Below are 21990 nucleotides of genomic sequence, written 5' to 3'. Positions count from 1 at the left end.
GAACATCTACGTTCTGCTCGCAAAAAAAGACCCTGAACTACCTATTGCCCGTCACTTCAATGCACCACCCTGCTCCATGGACAACATCTGTGTCTCTGACTTGCTGCAGTGTTCCAGCAAAGTCCAATGCAAGCCCTCAGGACTCAATATTGAGTTTAATAATTTTAGGGCCTAAACTTTCCCATGTCTCAGCCCCCCTACCCCACATACCAGGCCTCATTACCACATGGCCTGCCATTACACACCCACTGTTGTTAGTCACTAAAGGTTCCTAACACTAACAACTATTCACCCTCCCAACCTGATTCTTTGCAACTCCTTTGTCTGTCCAACTGTCTCTCTCTCGTTGGACTCTATCCTATTGTTTACTCCGTACTCCACCCAACTTCCTAATTTCTGCACATAAATTGACGTTTTCCCAGCCACCATCAGTTCTGATGAAGGGTCACCAGAACAAAAATGTTAACTCTTTTTTTTCTCCTTCACAGATGCTGCCAGACCTGCTCAGCTTTTCCTGCAACTTTGCTTTTGTTCCTGACTTACAGCATCCGCAGTTCTTTTAGTTTTTATTCTTTAAAGGTTGCGAGGTTTCCTGCCTTTACTACCTTCTCAGGCAGTGCATTTCAATTTCCCACCATCCTCTGCATGAAACATCATGTCCTTAAATCCTTCCTAAACCCCTCACTTAAAATTAGCTGTCTCGATGCTGACACTTTAAACCAGGGGAATAGCTGCTTTTTAAATAACAAAGTGTGGAGCTGGATGAACACAGCAGGCCAAGCAGCATCTCAGGAGCACAAAAGCGGACGTTTCGGGCCTAGACCCTTCATCCGATGAAGGTCTAGGCCTGAAATGTTAGCTTTTGTGCTCCTAAGATGCTGCTTAGCCTGCTGTGTTCATCCAGCTCCACACTTTGTTATCTCGGATTCTCCAGCATCTGCAGTTCCCATTATCTCGAATAGCTGCTTTTTATTCACCCTGTCAATACCTGTCAACGTCTCTTTTCCTGACTAAAATACTCTGTCCCAAACAACATTCTGGTTAATGTGCTCTGCACTTCCATCAGTGCTATCACATCCTTACACGTGAAGTCAACATTGGCCCACAAGCCTATATTCTGTTCCCGACTGTTACCAAATACTTACCTGGCCAGTTGACTTGTATTGTGCAGGAATAAAAAAATCTCAAGAGAATGTTGACTTCTTTAGAAAATGTAAAATTAAAATACTTGATTGCCATTTTGTAGATCAGATAGGCGATGAAATAGATTCCACATGAGTCAAACACTTAATAGCTGTAAAACCATCGAAGTGGCATGATTTCGGTACTTTTGACTATCCATGTGCATGCAAGATGATTTAACAACTGTAAGGAAAACTGTGATTAAACAAAAAACGGGTTTCTCATTTATTACAGCTGCTGTGAAGTCCTGAATCTTGCTAAGTCTAATTGATAGATTGATTCCGTCTAGTCGCAGATGGCTTAGAGCTCCACTTTTGTATCTTTCCTCCAATTTCTGATTCCTAACTATACTCCCCCTTCCTCCAGGTCAGTGCAAAATATTCTATAACCTAATGAGCATTTTTCTGTAATATCTCTAACTGGTCGGATCTTCAGGTATGATTTTACTCTGCCCTCTTGAATACAAAGACTGAGGGGCTAAGGGCCAAACACACTTGTATCACAACTGCTTGCAATACATTCCTCTTACCAATATTGTAGATCCAGAGAGGTGTTTTCCCTTGAGTATATGCAGAGTCCACCATTCCGCCAAACACATAGATCATTCCCTTCCAAATCAAAACACAGAAGATTTCAAAGCTACAATAATATACAAGTTAATAAAAATGATTTCAAAAGTTAACTGCCCCTTCAAAACACAAGCAACTCTTGTTAATTTTAAGAGATGTGGTCAAGAAAATAAGGTATGTCACCCTGTCATATAACATGAAGTAGTCACAAATATAATAACTATTGATCTTCTGTGAAAGAGCAGTGCATTAGTCTCATTTCCCTATTCTTACCCTAAGTCTCCTTAAATTTCTCCCTTGCAAACAAATCTAATTCACTTTTGCAAAAGTTACCGCCGAACCTACTTTGACCGAATTTTTGGGAACTTTATTTCAAATTATTGAAAATCAAAACTTGCTACAAGAATTCACCTAATCTACCCCTGACTGTAATTGAGGGGTGTGAGGATTGAGAACAAGGGCACAAATTTAAGGCCATGGGGAAAGATCTGGAATGTACTGCCTAATACCAGCCTGCTTCTGTGATATATCATGTCTATGATTTTGTGAATGTTTTGCCAATTTTCTTAAACACATGCCCTCAGGCTATCAAGCGTACAGTGCTTCAAGCCCCGTCTACTCTGTCAAGTGTCTTATGATTTTGAATGCCTCCACTAAATCTTGCCTTAACCCAAGGAGAACAACTGCAGCTTTTCTAATCTCTCCACATGGCTGAAGGCTCTCATCTTGACATCACTGTGGTAAAATCTACCCTGCATCTTTAAGGTTCAGATCCCAAAATCAATAATGCATTTGAGACAATACTCCAGCTGAAAATAAACCAGCCCTTTTGAAATGCTCAGTATAACTTCCACTGTCCTCTGATGCTGCTTGGCCTGTTGCGTTCATCCATCTCTACATCTTGTTATTTCTGGTATAATTTCCTTCTGGTTCAGAGTATTGGGATGAAATTAGATGCTGGCTCTCAAAAGAAATTGTTATCAACGATAACTAAATTGGGAAAGATTACAGAGTCCTGAAATAAAAGGACTCTGGTGTCCTAAACCATGAATCACAAAGGTTAGTATGCAGGTACAGCAAGTAATTAGGAAATGTTACAGTTTATTTCAAGGGGAATTGAACACAACAGTAGGGAGGTTATTCTTCAGGTGATATAGGACATTGTAGATACGATATGATTCGCCAATGTGTATGGTATTACTCACCTTAATTAAATAAGGATGTAAATGCTTTGGAAGCTATTATCCAGAGGCTGCACAGAGATAGAGAGAGATAGAAAGGTACAAGCTGCTGACATCATTGCCTGGGGAGACGTTAGCCAGAGGCTGCAGAAAGATGGAGAAAGAGCTAGCAGTACTAGTCGCTGACATCGCTAACAGGAGGTACTGAATGCAAAAGGTGCTGACACGTAGAAGGAAGCAGCGTGTGAACTTAAAATGACCTGCACCCAGGTTTGAGCTGGTTTAAATTGGTTTGAATTAACTAAGCTCTGCAAAAAGTAAGAAAGAGGTGGTAATGCAACAGCCTTATTTGGATGAGAAATAATGAAGTAATGCTACCCAGGTCTCTGGGTCAGGGCCAGTAAGGTAATGGCATGAAATAAGTGAACTAGCTTGAGCCAACAGGAAGAAGACAGCACCCCAAAGTGAGAGAGATAAGAGAAAGAATAAAAAGATGACCCTTAATGCATGCAGCTAGTGAAAGCTCCAGATGGCAAACACTGCAGAAGCAGACCCTACGTCAAAGATATGTTGATGACAGAGTGCAGCGACTGGCCAGCATCAGCCCTGGTCTGCAGCAGCAGCTATACTGATCAGGTATTAGCTTTTATATTCTGTGACTACTTGCGGAGAGTCAGAGAACTCCGGCAGATATTTAAGTAGGTCATGGTTCAGTTTGTGGGGAAAATATACATGGGCTAGTTTTGTGATAAAAACATTTAAGCAACATGTCTTGTTAAATACACTAATAAAGTAATTTGTAAAGTTATGAGAATTGACTCCTCTCTGTATAAGCTGATGACCGGAGGCAGTGTTCTATGGGATCCCAATAGCAAAGCAGTTCAGAAAAGATCCACCAAACTTAACCTGGAATAGGTGAATTGTCTTATGAGGAAAGGTTGGGCATGCTCGACTTGTATTCTGTAGAATTTAGACAAGTAAGAGGGGTCTTGTTAGGGTGGATCTGGCAAAAACATTTCCTTTTGTGGGAGAACCTAGAACTATGGATCACTCCTTAAAAATAAAAGGAGCCACCTATTTAAAACTAAATGATGCAAGTTCTTTTTGCATGAGCCAGAGGCACAGGAGATTCTTAGTAAGCAAGGAAGCAAAAAGGTTATTGGGAGTTGGCAGGAACGTGGATTTGGGATTATAATCAGATCAGCTGGGATCTTACTAAATGGTGGAACAGGCTCAACAGCTGAATAGCCTACTCCTGCTCCTAATTCGTACGCTCATACATTCTCACACTGTGCAACAACTTGCTCATTTTGAGATTTCTACAACAACGATGATGATAATGGTAAATATTTGCTATCTCTGCTATTAATCATCCCACATGAGTAATGTCTTTTGTGACCATTCCAAGTGCAACCCACTTGCAGTTGACCTGTATATGATCAATAGCTGATGAGATATTCCTTTCTTTAGGGAAATATGTCTGCCTTGAGTCATTACTTCCTCTTGCCATCAGAGTCGAGCATGTTGTTATCAAGCTGCTTAACAAACAATGGCTACAAAACCACGTCTGCCACTCTGCTACTGTAGCATCTGGGGAAAAAAAAAATCAGAATACAGTATATATATTTTAAACTAGCCACCTACAACATTGATAGCCCACACTGCGAGCACCCAATCTGTAAATTTGTTCTGCTTGCAACGAAAGCATTCGATCACAACTACTGGATTCTTACTTCGTGGGCTACCAGCGAGGGCTCCTCCAATTCTTCTGGTGCAGTTCCAGCTGCCCTGTCCAACTCCTCCCAGTCATTCAGAGCTGAAAAATACAGAGACATCAACCATATGGCAACACATTTCTGTTGAGAAGAGGGGGATTTTATAAAACTGCATGGAAATTTTAGGGATCAAATGCCAGGAGAGGAAGGGATCAGCCACATCTGGACAAATCAAGAGAGAAGGGATTAAAAAGTTTAAAAGTTAGCAGGGGATTATCTTGTATCTAAGAATTACTCCAATCAGGTACCTTGTTAAATAAATTTATATTGTTGACAGCATCAGGATGGAGAGAAACAAACCAGGAATGTTGCAGGCTATTTCCAGACATAAGTCAGGTAATTGATTACAAATGTTATAGAGCTATGCAAAGCAAAACTGGAATAACAGGATTGTGATCAAAGTGTAAGTTTGGAAGTTAATAGAAAATTATAATAGAATTGAAAGAAAACTGTTAGCTGCATTATGACTGTTAATACAACGTGGAGCCGGAGGAACATAGCAGGCCAAGCATCATCGGAGGAGCAGTAAAGTTAACATTTCGGGTCCGGACCCTTCTGAGAAATCGAGAGGGGTAAGGGAGCTGGCAAGTAAATGGAGAGAGGAGGGGTGGGGCTGTGGACGGTAGATGGGATGGTGATAGGTGAGTGCAGGTAGGGAGTGGTGGGGATTGGTCAGTGGGATGGGTGGTATGGATAGGTAGGAGAGATGGACAGGTTGTGTCAGGTCAAGGAGCTGGGGATGAGACGGAAGGGTTGGACAAGAGAAGGTCCCTCTGGAAAGATGTCAGTGGATCTCGCTCCTGCTGCAACCCTCTGGTAATCTCCTCCGCCCTGAAACTCTGTGACCACATACTTGAACAAACCAGTATTACAAGGTTGTTGACTTGCTCAACAAGCTGGCTTGTTTTTGTTCAGACATTTCGTCACCATGCTAGGTGACATCATCAATGGAGCTCCGATGAAGCGACGTTATTTTACTCCACTTGGAGTTCATATTGTCTGACCTGTTACGGTGAATGGTGTCATTTCCGGTTTTGATCTGTGTGGGTTTGTACATGGGGTCTAATTCTATATGTTTGCTGATTGAAGTATGGGTGGAGAACCATGTCTCTAGGAATTCCCGTGTGTCTGTGTTTGACATGGGCTACTATGGTTATTTTGTCCCAGTTAAATTGATGGCCTTCATTGTCTGAATATATAAATATTAATTCATTGTTCCATTTTGCTGCTAGCTGGTGTTCATATATTCTGATGGTTAGTTCCTTTCCTGTCTGACCAATGTAATGTTTGTGGCAGTCGTTGCATGGTATTTTGTAAACCACGTTCAATCTGCATGTTGTGGAAATGGGGTCTTTAATTCTTGTATGTGTTTGACAGTGTGGCTGTGGGCTTATGGACCACCATGATTCCTAGTGGACTTGGGAGTCTTGTTGTCAGTTCCGATATGTTCCTGATGTAGGGAAGTGGAGTCAGTGCGTTAGTACTGTGTCCTCCTGTTTTTGTCTGTTATGTAGGCTTCTGTGGATGAAACTGCCAAACTTTGCCAAAGAAACAATGGCCACATTACTAGGGGAAACATCGACGTAGACCAACAGGTCCATACGCAAGGACAACATACTTAAATTACTAGACCCCTGCCCCATCACACGCTTCATCTTTAATGGTCAAATATACAAACAGATTAACAGTACACCAACGGGGTCAGCCAACTCAGGACTCATCGCAGAAGCTGTCAAGCAAAGACTAGAACACACCACCCTCCCGCACATTCAACCTAAACTGTGGATCGATACGTAGATGACACATTTGTTATTATTAAATGAAACAAATTAGCAGAGAACCTACCAGCTCATGAACAGTGTATTCACAGGCAGGAAATTCACAAGGCAAGAAGAAAACATTTATGAAGAAGGGTCTACAGGCAAAACATCAGCTTTCCTGCTCCTCTGATGCTGCTTATCTGTGGTGTTCATCCAGCTCTACACCTTGCTATTTCAGTTAACTTCCCTGTCTGGTTGCTAAAGTAGAGCGATTGACAAACTGACAGTTCCAAACCTCAGTATACAGAAAAGCAACACAAAGATCAAATCCTCAACTTCCACAACAACCCAAAAGTCCACAAACAAAACTGCTTTAGGACACTATTTAAATGGGCCATGACTCACTGCAACACTCCAGAACTACGCCTGGAACAGGAAAAACACTTATACAAGATCCCTGCTTTAAATGGATATCCCCACAACTTTATCCACAGATACAAAAGTTTTGAAGAGTGAAAACACATCATTCCGAGCTACAATCACTCTTTATATGCACAGAAGACCAAACGAACAAAACCAAACACATGAAGAAATGCCACTAGGGAACAGAAGAGTCATTTAGTGAAGATCGTTTGATAAGGATTAAGTGCAGGGCTCCTTTGAAAATCCACAGGAACGATGATTAAAAGGTTCAAAACCAAGTGTAAGAATTGAACCACATTTTAGGTGTTCTTATTTTTATGCTCTTCACATCAATAGGAGTGCACCTGCAACATTAAAACAGCTTAATCATTCTCCTCACAAATTACTCAATCCTGCAGAACTTTTGAAACCTGCCCACAACACTGCAACGTGAGGCTCACAGAGACAGAGCGAAACATCATACCTCATACCCTGCAGGGTATAACAATTTCCCATGCTGCCCCCTGGTCACTATAGCGAGGCAACGCCCAAATGAGGAAACTCCTGTAATGTCCATGACAGCCATGCCAAAGTGAACTTAAGAAGCAGAATCCTTTTTTTTAAAACCAAGATGTATTTTTGTCTGACTATACTGAAATCACTTACTTTAATACTTCTAAAATGTGCAATTTTACTAAATTGTACTATGCTTCAAAAAGGGTTTAACTCCTCACTACTTTAGGACATTTGAATACTTACTTCAATCCCTTGCTCTGTAAATACACATTCTCCAGCTTGCCTTCTGTAATTAAATGAACTTGCCAACCACATTGCCAGAAAGCAGGCCTATATTATATACCGTATGTCCATTTCTGCTTTTCAGTATAAAATTAATACATTGAAGCATAGTACTTTGTTTGGAGAGTTAGCCGTAGCTCAGTGAGCCACACTCGTTTCCAAGTCATAATGTTCTGGGTTCAGGTCCCACTCTAGAAATGAGCACAAGGCACCTCTGTACTACACTGTTCTAAACTGTGAGGTTTGAATGGCAAGACCTTAAAAAATATTGATGTTCAGGGAGACATTGGTACTTATCCACAAATCCCTGAAGGTAGAATGAAATAATTCCACAGACACTGGTATCCCATCACCAAGTCACTTCTCTTTATACGTGTATAGTTTCATAAGCTTCAAAATCTCCCCCACCCCACTGCATCCCAAAACCAGCCCAGCTCGTCCCCGCCTCCCTAACCTATCCCCTCCTCCCACCTCAAGCCGCACCTCCATTTCCTACCTTCTAACCTCATCCCGCCCCCTTGACCTGTCCATCCTCCCTATCCCCTCCTTACCTATGCTCACCTCTACAGGCTCCATCCCTGCCCCTTTAACTTGTCTGTCTCCTCTCCACCCATTTTCTCTTCTATCCATCTTCGATCTGCCTCCCCCTCTCTTGCGATTTATCTTAGAACCCTCTCCCCATCCCCCTTTTCTGATGAAGGGTCTAGGCCCGAAACATCAGCTTTTGTGCTCCTAAAGATGCTGCTTGGCCTGCTGTCTTCATCCAGCTCCACACCTTGGCATCTACTATTTGACACTGGTCTGGTTTCACCAGAAACTTCACCTGACAAAGTGGCAGCGGTTCGAAAGCTAATGATTTCAATTAGACCTGGTGGACTATAACCTGGTGTCATGTGACTTCAGACTTTGAAAGGAAGTTGATTCTCAAACTCCTGTACATTTAAGCAGTACTTGGGTATTTACTTGTGATCCAAGCCTGAAAATGGAGATAGTGCAGTCAAATCATTGTTGCCTGATATGGACATGTCGGGCCAAATGGTCTCCTTCAGTACGGTAAACATCTGAGTCATGCATTGCAAAAAAATTAATGCATTTGATCACTTAATTCTGCAAAGTAAAATTTCTGCCAAAACACACTCTCTTTATATTTGTAAATATCCCAAATTGTATTCTTATAATAAAACAGCCTGTTGTGACTCAGCACTGTGCAGTCAGAGTACTTGTTGCTAAATATTTGCTGCATTTTCGCTAGATTCACGGTTACCTGTAATTGAATGTAAGAAACTAAGTGAGACGTTTAAAAAGTTACATTTTCCAGGGCAAGAGCATGTTAAAAATTACACAAGACCCTGAAGAACAGGAATTTCTCATCTTGTTCCAGTCATCAAAAAGCAGATTCTCCACTTATTTATTTCATTGCCTTTTATGAAATCTCTTGGATGTAGAATCTCTACAATGTTTTGCGTTCATGTCTGTTCATTGTACACAAAGCACTTTGAGCCAATTTGACAGTGTGTTAAGATTATATTTTAATGTAATCATTTCATTTTTCCTGTCTATGCATAAGTATTTTAATTAGCCCATCATTCCAAATCTACAAAATCCCAATTTTTAAAAACAGTAATGTTTGCATTTATCTTTATAATACTTTTGAAGCATAGTCATGGATGTAGAGAAGGAGACCTTGTAGCCATTTTTTTGCACACAGCAAGTTCCCATGAACAGCAGCATGATAAATAGCAGACGACACCTTTTTCTGAATTTGATCAAGAGATAAAGTTTGGCCTTGAGACTGGAGAATGAGCCCTTAAAAATAGCACCACGGCACGTTTTGCATTGGTCCAAGCAGGCGGATGCAATCAATCATTCATTTTATTTCAATCCACCTTCAGGGATTTGTGGATAAGCACAGCAATTTTCCCCCCGAATATTTTTAAGGTCTTACCATTCATAGCATAATCCTGTTCCTTGATAACCCTCCACAAGTGCATCACCTCACACACCTTGCATAAATTTTGAGTCATCCACAAACTTCTCGTTGGAACCCTCTACAATCAAGTCAAAACCACTGATGTAGAGCACAAGCAGCAAGGGCCCCAGCACCAAGACCTGTGGACCTCCAAGTGAATCGGATATCCAGTCACAGAAACATTCCTCCACCATCACCTTCTGCTTCCTACCTCTCAGTCAATTTTGAATCCAAAGTATAACATTATCTTGCCCATGGGATCTTACTTTCTTGACCAGTTTGCCATGATAGGCCTTATCAAAAGCCTTGCTAAAGTCCACGTAGACCACAAACACATAATCCTCATCAACACTCTTGGTTATCTCCTCAAAAATTCAATCCAATTTGTCAAACATGACCTTCCCTTAGCAAGTCCAATGTTGACTACCTCACTGATCCATGTCTATCCACATGTTCATAAACTCTGTCCCTCAATTTTTTAAAACTGCTTTCTCATAATTGAGATTGGATGGACTGGTCTGTAATGTCTTGGTTTATCGTTTCCTTTCTAAAATAAAAAAAAAATTGGAGTGTACTAGCAGTTTTCCAGTCCTTGGATGGACAGAAATTTGTTAAGTGTGTAAAAGAAAATTTTCTCATTCAACATGCAAAACTTGACTCTCTCTTGGGAAATAAGGAGGGCAAGTGGCTGAGGTGTCAGGGGAGCACTTTGGTGCAAGTGATCATTATTCTATTAGTTTTAAAATAGTTCTGGAAAAGGATAGACCTGATCTGATCTAAAAATTAAATTCATAAATTGGAGTAAGACCAATTTTGACTGTATTAGGCATGAACTTTCAAACGTTACTTGGGGTAGGCTATTGTGCAGGTATAAGGACAGTTGCTATCCAGGGTTCTCTGTTCTCAGTCACACCCTTTGTCTTTACGGGAATAGATTTGCCCCTGTATTTTTGCTATGTGCTCCTGAATACCTCTCATTGCTCTGATAGTTTTATCCATAAGTAGCTACTCCTGGTCCACATGGGTCAAATGGTGTCTCACCTTTGCAAAACTAGTACTTCTGGCCCATCTTTAACCTTTTCCATAACTATCCTCAATGAACCCTATCACCAAAATGGTCCCCTTTTGATACGTCCGGGCTCATTTCTGAATATTAGATCCAGAAATGCCCATCCCTCTTGGGTTTTCTACGTACTGGCTAACGGAAAAAAAATTAAGAATTTTGTTTCCTCCCTCCATTGAACACTAAAACCACCCTATTTTGTTTGAGTATTTAAAAAAAAAACCCTATTACTGCCTTACTATTCTTAGATTGCATTTTTGATTTTCTATTTTTCCCTGACTGCGGGTTTATAGTACATCCCCAATATCATGGCTGTACCTTTTCTGCTTTTTACTTCTACCTATATGGCCTCATATGATGATCCTTCCAAGATATCATCCCTTATTGCTATAATTGATTTCTTGATGAATATTGCAACCTCGCCTCCTCTTCTATCCCACTCGCCAACTTGCCCGAATATCCTATAACCAGGAGCTGTAGCCAGTAAACTGCTAATCCTTTCCATCTTTCAGCCAAGTCCCCATCATAACTATGATAACATGCTGCCTTTGTCTACGCGTCCTCTCAGCTCATCGATCTTATTTCTCAGGCTCACTGATTCCACTTCACCTTGTTCAACTCACTTCTCATCTAGTCTATGATTCATCTGCCTTATAGACTCATTTACTTAAGTTTTAACTTCTTATTTCACCTCGACCTGTCACTTAAACAACTTGTCAGGATTCAAGCCCCGGCTTATCTAGTTTAAAATGCATCCCAACAGTATGAGCAAATCTCTCCACGAGTATGGTGGCCCCACTCCTGTTCATCTATAACTTGTACAGTTTTCTTGTTCCCTAGAAATTATCCCCTTGTGTCAACAATCTGAAGCCTTCCCTCCTGCACCTTCTCTCCACCCATGCATTTATCTGCTCTATCCTTCAATTCCCATAATGTGGAGGTGCCAGTGTTGGACAGGGATAGACAAAGTCAGAAGTCACACAACACCAGGTTATAGTCCAACAAGTTTATTTGGAATCTCATAAGCTTTCAGAGCATAGCCCCTTTGTCAGATGCGCTAGGTTCCAGACACTCACAATCCTGTGTGAAAAAATTGCCCCTTTGGACCCTTCTGTATCGCTCCCCTCTCACCTTAAAATCTATGCCCCCAAATTTTAGACTCCCCTACGATGGGGAAAAGCTGTTGGTTATCTCTATCTTATCTGCGCCCCTCATGATTTTACAGACCTTAGTCTCCTACATTCCAGGGGACAACATCTTGGCCTATCCTACCTCTCCTTATAACTCAAACCTTCCACCCTAGCAACTTAGTAAATCTTTTCTGCATTTTTTAATTTAACGATATCCTTTTTACAGTAGGGCAACCAGAACTACACACAGTACTCCAAATGTGGCCTCACCAATGTCCCATATAACAGCAACAAGATGTCCCAACTCTTACACTCAGTGCTTTGACCAATGAAAATAAGCATGCTGAAAACCGTCTTCACCACCCTGTCTACCCGTGACTCCACTTTCGAGGAGCTATGAACCTGTACACCTAGATCTTGCTGTTCAGTGACACTCCCAGGACTCCAGAACTGACTTTGTAAATCCTGCTCTGGTTTGACCCACCAAAACACAACAACTTGCATCTATCTCATTTAAACTTCATCTGCCATTCTTCAGCTCACTGGCCTGGTTGTTTAAGATCTTGCTGCATTCCCAGAGAACCTTCTTCACTGTCCACTATACCACCAATGTTGTAGGTATCCAAAAACTTAGTAACCATACCTCCTGAATTCTCATCCAAATTATTTACACAAATGATAAATAACAACAAACCTAGCACCAATCCCTGTGGCACACCACTGGTCACGGGCCTCCAGTCTGAAAACCAATCCTCCTCCACCACCACCCTCTGTCTCCTACTGTCGAGCCAATGTCGTATCCAATTGACTAGCTCTCCCTGGATCCTATGATACCTTGCAGTACCTTTTCAAAGGTCTTGCTAAAGTCCACGTAGGCAGTATCTATCGCACTGCCCTCATCTACTTGCTTGGTCACCCCTTCAAAAAGAAACTCAAACAAATTCATTTAACATGATTTTGCAAGCACAAAGCCATGTTGACTATCCCAAATGAGTCCTTGCTTCTCCAATTGCCTGTAGATCCTGTGTCTCAGAATTCATCTAACAACTTAACCCACCACAGACATTAGGATCCCAGTCAGTAGATCCCAGGCATTTCCTTGCAGCCTTTCTTAAATAATGGCACATTAGCCACCTTCCAATCTTCCAGCACTTCACCTTGCTCAATAAGTTCACCCAAACTTTAGCACAACTTTTATTTGTATTGAGGAATCTAATTTGCTGACCTTTGTTGCACTACTTTGTGTGCGCGTGCACAACAGACAGTGAGACAGACAGACAGTCTGGCTGAATGACTGCCCATGTGTTTAAGCGTCAGTGTGTCTGCCTGTCTATCTATCCATTCACATGATAGTCCCTCGGAACAAAAGAAGACACTTGCTAACGTGGGGAGGCTGCTGCACGACTCTGGGGGACACAGAAACATTCCTGCTCTTGCTGCCCACCAAAGTTATACCAGAAGGATTTGCAGATCGATAACCAACCTGTGTGGCCACGTTGCAGCACAGCTTCAACATTAACTCTTGAGAGGAGGCTCTGACTTGAGTTTTTGGCCCAGGTGGAGAGATGCTACAGTATCACCATTTTCTCTTGTTCCCCCTACGTTTGCCATTTCCCACTTCACTATCTTTTAACGAAAATACGATTTCATTTTCCATCATGAATAACCCAGCTCTCCATGTCTCTGATCATTCAGGACAGTATCACCATTACAACCTTTCCCAAAAATCTCTTTCCTTTTGCCTGTCTTGTCACATCCCACTTGAGACTGGGAATTCAACCTTCAGCAGCTTTAATACTATGCGATATATCTACCATCTATCTCTGCGGCACAATAGGTTAGCACGTTCAACTGTTAACGGGAAAGTTGGTAATACAAAACCACCCAGGAGGTGAAGGACATCTTTACTCTAGGGCGGCACGGTGGCTCAGTGGTTAGCACTGCAGCCTCACAGCACCAGGGACCTAGGTTTGATTCTACCCTCAGGCGATGTCTGTGTGGAGTTTGCACATTCTCCATGTGTCTGCATGGATTTCCTTTGGGTGCTCTGGTTTCCTCCCACAGTCAAAACATGTGCAGGTTAAGCGGATTGGTCATGCTAAATTGCCCCATATTGGCCATAGATGTGTAGGTTAGATGTGTTAGCCATGGGAAAAAGGGGGGTGGGAAGAATGGGTCTATGTGTGATGCCCTTTGGAGGGTTGGTGCAGACTTCTTGACCGAATGGCCTGTTTCCACACTGTTGGGATTCTATGATTCTACTGTTTCAGAACCCATTCACCACACACCACTCCATCCACCCACGTCTGTGCAAGCCAAACTCCCAGCCTGACCTCTAGTGCTTGTGTAGAACTAGTTACAAGTCAATTCTTGTTTAGATGCTGCAGCTAAAGTTTGATGACAGTGACAGGTCAAAGACAATAAGAGTATTTAAGAGAACCAAATCAAAAAAAAAACCTGACAATCTTACCAATGTTGTACCTCCAAAAATCCTTCATTCCAGTTTGTCTCCGACCACCATAAAGATACACGTATCCCTCGCAGATACAACAGCCATGCTTGTATCGCTCCAATGGTGCTGCTTTGGTCTGGGAGAGCTGCCTCCACACAGGTTGACCAATTCCCTTTTGCATAACGCTCCTGTCACAACCAGATCACTTCCCAAATAAATGGTAGACGAGGAACCACCATAATGCTTTCACATGGAATACAGCACTCACATCCTACACGAAACCATCTGGGTATATGTCACAGAATGTTCTAGAACAAAAACATCAACGTATCATTGATTTTTGATCCGGCATGTATGACACAAATTGAAACTTACAAGCGTACACCCGAAACAGAATACGTTGGTGTGAAACTTTTTGCACATTCTCCCAGTGTCTGCGTCAGTTTCCTCCAGGTGCTTTGGTTTCCTCCCACAGTCCAAAGATGAGCAGGTGAGGTGGATTGGCCATGCTAAATTGCCTGTAGTGTTCAGGGGTGTGTGGGTTATATGGGGATGGGTCTGGGAGGGATGCCTCAAGGGGCGGTGTGGACTTGTTGGGCCGAAGGACCTGTTTCCACACCGTAGGGAATCTAATCTAAATCATACTCACTGGGTTCCAGCGTTAAAATGACAGATCATACCGTTAACATTAGCGCGAAGGGTATTAGCAGGTTTTTTTAAGTTTGTTGAAACGTTGTGCTGGGGGAAGTTCATGGGGGAAGTTACCTTTCCACATTCACTCATGCGACAAAACCAAACAAAATTCTCAGCCCGAGATAGTAAGAACTGCACATTCTGGAGTCAGAGATAACACTGAGGAGCTGGAGGAACACAGCAGGCCAGGCAGCATCAGAGGAGCAGGAAAATTGATGTTTCGGGTCAGGACCCTTCTTGTTCATTTATTACTGCCACATGTCGGTCATGAAACTTAAATACTTAAGGCTGATATACATTTGTTACAAACTTGACAAGCAAACTGCTTTAAGCTGACAAGGCTCTACATTTCTCAAGAAGGGTCCAGACTCGAAACGTCAGCTTTCCTGTTCTTCTGATGCTGCTTGGCCTGCTGTGTTCATCTAGCTATACACCTTGTTATCTAAGGCTCTACATGTCACTGGGGAGTATTTATTTTTCTCAAAGCACTCTCTCTCGCTCTCTGTTAAAACTGTTACAGCATTCAAACCAGCACAATTTCAAGATGCCTGCCCAAACCGTCACCCAATCAACACTCTTTGACCTTCCCCTTACAAACCCAACCATACTATCCCCCCTCCCCAACACAGCACAGGGAAGAGGTAACTGCTGGATTTACTGCAGGGAGCTGGTAGTGGTTCTTGGCAGGATTTCTGAAGGTGAACACATGTACTGATTTAAGCCTCTCACCTCTGTAGCAGCGAAAGTCAAGCAAGCAGTGTGGCCAGTACTTGCAGGTCTCTACTGGTTCTGGAGGTCAGTGTCACAGGCTGGGTGAGTGGGAAAGAACCGTGTGGACAAATCATCCACTGACACCTTCAAACTGCCACCGATCCATCTTTTCACAGTATCTTCCCCTACATTCTAGAACTTGCTGATTTTGAACACCAGTGTTCTGGCCTTTCAACCTCACACGCAGCAGAAACACTCAACGATACAGCACAGAAGTAGGCCATTCAGCTCATTACACCTGTGCTAATGGTTTGGAAGGGTTATCAATTTATCCCACACTGCTACCCATTCCTCACAGTTTTAACAATCAATTTCTTCTTCACATTAAAATAGTTAATTAACAACTTACTACTGACTGTGTTTCCGGTGCCCTATCAGGCAGTGCCTTCTAGATCATAACAACTCCCAGTATTAAAAGTCTTCATATCACCTCAGGCTCTTCTGCCAGTCTGTTTAATCCTGTGTCCCCTGGCTACCATCTCTTCTGCCACGGGAGTTAGTTTTTCCTTGTTTACCTGATAAAACCATTTACAACTGTGAACACCCCCATCCAATCTCCTCTGCATTAAGGAGTACAAGCCTAGCTTCGAGTTGTTTCAGAGCAATGACATCCCTTGACTCTGGCACCATTGCACTAACCTCTTCTGCACCAACTTCAAGGCTTTGACATCCCTCCTCAAGTCCAGTGCTGAGAATTGAACGTAAGAGAAGTGTTCCCAAAACATTTTGTTCTTGTGTTCAATTATTTATTCACAAATCCAAAATCTCAAGTATTTTTCCTTAAGAAAAGGTTTATCTATTCCTGCACCTTCTTTTAAACTGTCCCAGTTAGGTTAATCCATGTATCTGTTACCTCAGGACGAGACTGATTCAATGCACTCCTGTCCAGCCTCCCAATCTTGTATCCTATGCCACTGGGTCATTCATTGGCTGTGCTCGCGAGGGGACCGCTTTGCAGAACACCTGCGCTCGGTTCGCAATAAATAAAGGCACCTCCGGTCGCGAACCATTTCAACCCCTCCTCCCATTCCTTAGACGACATGTCCATCCGGAGCCTCCTGCAGTGCCACAACAATGCCAACCACAGGTTGCAGGAACAGCAACTCATATTCCGCTTGGGAACCCTGCAGCCCAATGGTATCAATGTGGATTTCACAAGGTTCAAAATCTCCCCTCCCGCCACTGCATCCCAAAAGCAGCCCAGCTCATCCCAGCCTCCCTAACCTGTACTTCCTCTCACCTATCGCCTCCTCCCACATAAAGCCACACCTCCATTCCCTACCTACTAACCTCATCCCGTCCCCTTGACCCGTCTGTCCTCTCCGGACTGACCTATCCCCTCCCTACCTCCCCACCTACACTGGCTCCATCCCCGCCTCTTTAACTTGTCTGTCTCCTCGCCACCTATCTTCTCCTCGATCCATCTTCGGCCCGCCTCCCCCTCTCTCCCTATTTACATCAGGACCCTCTCCCCATCCCCCTTTTCTGATGACGGGTCTGGGCCCAAAACGTCAGCTTTTGTGCTCCTAAGATGCTGCTTGGCCTGCTGTGCTCATCCAGCTCCACACTGTGTTGCCTCGGATTCTCCAGTGTCTGCAGTTCTTGCTTATCTACATCGGTTCAGCAATTCCTCAATTTGAAAATTATCCTCCCTGTTTTCAAATTTCATTGTGCAATTGCTTCTTCCTCATTCCTCAAACTCCTCCAATGCTACAACCTACCAACATTTCTGCATTCTTCCAATTCCTGGAATTCCCTTCATGAACAACAGGTGGACACAAAAACATAAAATATAATGATTAGATGTAGGTGATTCAACCCTTTGAATCTCTGTCTTAAAAGGTCTATACTTTATCTTTAGATTGTGACCCCTAGCTCTGGATACACTGGTCATTGGGAATATCCTTGCTGAATCTACCCTGTCTAATCCCATTAGGATTTAGCAGCTTTCCATGACATTCCTCTCTCATTCTTCTCAACTCTACTGAACATAGTCCTACCTGATCCAATCTCTCCCCTTATGTCACTCCTGTCATCCCAGGAATCAGTTCTTTGCACTCCAATATCTAGAACATCCTTGCTTAGATAAAAAGGGAGCAAAGCTGCACATAATAAACCAAGTGTGGTCTTACCAATGCCTCAAACAGGTGCAGCGCCCTGGCTCCCGTACTTAAATTCTCTCGTTATGAAGGCCAACATATCATCAGCCTTCTTCACCATCTGCTGTACTTGTGTGCTCACTTGCTGCAAATGGTGGAAGAGGACACCCAGATCTCATTGCATCTACCTTGTGCCAATTTATAGCCATTCCGATAATTATCCGCCTTCCTGTTTTAGCTACCAAAGCAGATAATCTCACATTTATCCATATTACAGTTCTTCTATCATGCATTTGCCACTTCTCTCAACTTCTCCAAATCACACTGAAACATTTCTGCATTGTCTTCTCATCCTCCCACCCAGCTTTGCATCATCTGCAGTCTCGGAGATGTGACGCAGTTTCCACATCAAAGTATTTAACACATATTGTGAGTAGCTGGCATCCTTTTCAGAGGAGTAGGCAGAGACTAATATCCCACAAGTCACTGCCTGCTGCTCAGAAAAAAAAGACACGCTTATTCCAACAAAGATAATGGGAACTGCAGATGCTGGAGAGTCCAAGATAACGAAGTGTGAAGCTGGATGAACACAGCAGGCCAAGCAGCATCTTAGGAGCACAAAAGCTGACGTTTCGGGCCTAGACCCTTCATCTCTGGTGAAGTAATGCTGTTCTAAAATTTTCTGCCATTCATAAAGGAGCATTTGTGATATCGCACAAATATAGAATGGATGTCATGCTTACAATAATGACTACACTTTTAAAAAAATTCATTGGATATCAAGTGATCTAGAATGTTTTGAAGTCACAAAGAACACAATCTACGAGCTCTTTCTTCTAAAAAAAATAGTAACAGTTAATTTTTCATGGTCCTGGGCATGTGTTTTTGTAAAGAGGATTACTGCAACATTTTAAAATGCTCATATTTTACAGTGGTGATGCTGTCAGCGCTCACAAAGAATAGACTATCCTTTTATGTCACTTCTACTCCATTGTAGAAGTACAGAGAAAAGCTTTTACAATGTCTGTCTCTTATGGTGCCATCTTGGGTACAAGTATCTAAGTGAAAACCTTGGATACAAAAAGGAGGAATAAAAAGGTAGTTGCATTACTTTAGAGTTCAACAAATAAGTCAGAAATAAGTCATGAAAGGATTGACATCATTACTCCATCAACACTCAGCACAGAACATAACAGCACAGTACAGGCCCTTCAATGTTGTGCCGACCTGTCATACCGATCTCAAGCCCATCTAACCTACACTATTCCATGTACGTCCATATGCTTGTCCAATGATGACTTTAATGTACCTAAAGTTGGTGAATCTACTACCATCACAGGCAAAGTGTTCCATTCCCTTACTACTCTCGGAGTAAAGAAACCACCTCTGACATCTGTCCTATGTCTTTCACCCCTCAATTTAAAGCTATGCCCCCTTGTACTCGCCGTCACCATCCTAGGAAAAAGGCTCTCCCTATCCAACCTATCTAATCCTCTGATTATTTTATATGTCTCAATTAAGTCACCTCTCAACCTTCTTCTCTCTAACGAAAACAGCCTCAAGTCCCTCAGTCTTTCCACGTAAGACCTTCCCTCCATACCAGACAACACCCTAGTAAATCTCCTCTGTACCCTTTCCAAAGCTTCCACATCCTTCTTATAATGCGGTGACCAGAACTGTACGCAATACTCCAAGTGCGGCCGCATCAGAGTTTCGTATAACTGCAGCATAGCCTCATGGTTCCAGAACTCGATCCCTCTATTAATAAAAGCTAAAATACAGTATATGCCTTCTTAACAACCCTGTCAACCTGGGTGCCAACTTTCAAGGATCTGTGTACATGGGCACTGAGATCTCTTTGCTCATCTACACTACCAAGAATCTTACCATTAGCCCAGTACTTTGCATTCCAGTTACTCCTACCAAAGTGCATCACCTCACACTTGTCTGCATTAAACGCCATTTGCCACCTCTCAGTCCAGCTCTGCAGCTTATCTATGTCTCTCTGTAACCTACAACATCCTTCGTCACTATCCACAACTCCACCGACCTTGGTGTCATCTGCAAATTTATAAACCCATCCTCCTGCACCCTCATCCAGGTCATTTATAAAAATGACAACAGCAGTGGACCCAACACCGACCCTTGAGGTACACCACTAGTAACTGGTCTCCAGGATGAACATTTCCCATCAACTACCACCCTCTGTCATCTTTCAGCAAGCCAATTTCTGATCCAAACTGCCATATCTCCAACAATCCCATTCCTCCACATTTTGAACAATAGCCTACTGTGAGGAACCTTATCGAACGCCTTGCTGAAATCCATATACACCACATCAACCGGTTTACTCTCATCTACCTGTCTGGTCACCTTCTCAAAGAACTCAGTAAGGTTTGTGAGGCACGACCTACCCTTCACAAAACTGTGCTGACTATCCCTAATCGATGTATTCTTTTCTAGATAATTATAAATCCTATCCCTTCTAACCTTTTCCAACACTTTACCAACAACTGAGGTAAGGCTCACTGGTCTATAATTACCAGGGTTGTCTCTCCTCCCCTTCTTGAACAGGGGAACCACATTAGCTATCCTCCAGTCGTCTGGTACTATTCCTGTAGACAATGACGAGTTAAAGATCAATGCCAAAGGCTCAGCAATCTCCTCCCTGGCTTCCCAGAGGATCCTAGGATAAATCCCACCTGGCCCAGGGGAATTATCTATCTTCTGAAGTCTGCACATGTGGAATGAAACCTAGGGATTCCTATTTAATGGCTGTGATTCTACTGCTTTTGAGGCACAGTGTTAGAATGCAAACAATTAGAAATCACTGAACTGGGTTGACTTGGGCTGGCTTTCTTAAAATACTTCAATACTCACACTTTGAGGCTTACTGTAAGTAGTTACACATTATTTATTGTAGGAAGTGGATAAGTAATTATTTTAATGGCATATTAACTTCAGTTATGGCTAATATATCCACTGCCCCATAAAACATTAATCTCACATTTGTAGAATATCAAAGTTCCCCAGTACAATAAAAATCTGAAATGATAATTTTTCAATGTTTATACGGATGTAGCTCAGAGATTTCTTGTCTGCAAGATGGGAACATGCTTGAAACTTGCAAAGGATGACTGAAAGAAAAGAGAATTTGGGGGTGTTAGAGAAAATCAGCTCAAAATAAAGAAAAAAGGACAGTGAAAGCTACTACAATTGTAAAATGAAAAGTGGCTAAAGTGAGCATTTTACCTCAGTGGGTAAGATTGGACAATTAATAATGGGAAACAAGGAAACAGCAGATGTTTTGAACAAGTAGAAAACACAAAAATAAGTCCTAAGAATAGTTGGAAAGCAAAAGGGAGGAAGGAGCTTAACCACAATCACTGGAGAAAAGTTGTCAGGAGAACTGATGAGATGATGGTCTGCATCCTTGGGTCTTAAAGCAAGAGCTCACAGACAATGGAGGCATTGGGTGTAATCTGCCAAAATTCCCTTAGATTCTGCAAAGTTCCAGCAGATTGGAAAGTTGCAAATGTAAATACAAAAGGGAAGAAGCAACTTGTTAAATGGCAACAAAAAAAAGGTGGAAACACTCATTAAGTCAGTCAGACAAATAATGTTAATGTTTGGGTCAACATGACCTTTCCTCATTAAAATTCTGATGAAAGAGCATCTTAACCATAAGCATTAATTCTACTTCCGCCCAGGTGGTGCTGCCTGGCCTGCTGAGAATTTTCAGCATTCTTTTTTATTTTAATTTTAGATTTGTGACATTTGCAGACTAGCTTCTTTTTATTAGAGGAAACATGGATTAATGAAAGGTAAAGTACATTTGACAAGTTTTTTTGAGGATGATTCCCAAAAGGAATTTGATAACGTAAAGATTAGTGCACAAGACAAGACTGTAAGTATTGGGGCATAACTTATCAGCATCAGAGGCTCGGGTAACTCAAAGGAAACCGTTATATAGTCAGCATCATACAGCATGGAAACAGACCGTTCACTTCAACCAGTCCGCAGCAACATGTTCCCAAACTAAACTGGGAGAAACAGACTGTAAATAATAGGCTGTTTCAAGGATCAGAGCTGTCACCTCAACTATTTATGATCTACTTTATGATATCTTAGATCAAGGGCTGACTG

General features: G+C 42.3%; 1 protein-coding gene across 6 annotated transcripts in view; it reads right to left on the bottom strand.

Annotated features, from left to right (window-relative positions):
* Positions 1–21990, bottom strand: part of si:dkey-3d4.3 (RING finger protein B) — an 86781-nt gene that overhangs the window by 23342 nt on the left and 41449 nt on the right. For 4 of the 6 annotated variants that reach the window (XM_059647516.1, XM_059647514.1, XM_059647515.1 and 1 more), the window contains exons 2-4: positions 14300–14589; positions 4666–4748; positions 1712–1790 (exon numbers count right to left, since the gene is read on the bottom strand). In XM_059647516.1, the coding sequence (XP_059503499.1) occupies positions 1712–1790; positions 4666–4748; positions 14300–14462 (325 nt within the window). In that variant the 5' untranslated portion in view covers positions 14463–14589. The remainder of the gene's footprint in view (positions 1–1711; positions 1791–4665; positions 4749–14299; positions 14590–21990) is intronic. The other 2 variants (XM_059647518.1, XM_059647519.1) reach the window with 1 other exon arrangement.

Source organism: Stegostoma tigrinum, chromosome 7, assembly GCF_030684315.1.
Source record: "Stegostoma tigrinum isolate sSteTig4 chromosome 7, sSteTig4.hap1, whole genome shotgun sequence".
NCBI lineage: Eukaryota > Metazoa > Chordata > Chondrichthyes > Orectolobiformes > Stegostomatidae > Stegostoma > Stegostoma tigrinum.
The sequence above is the reverse complement of the archived record's forward strand: the minus strand, read 5'-3'. Positions and strand labels throughout refer to the sequence as shown.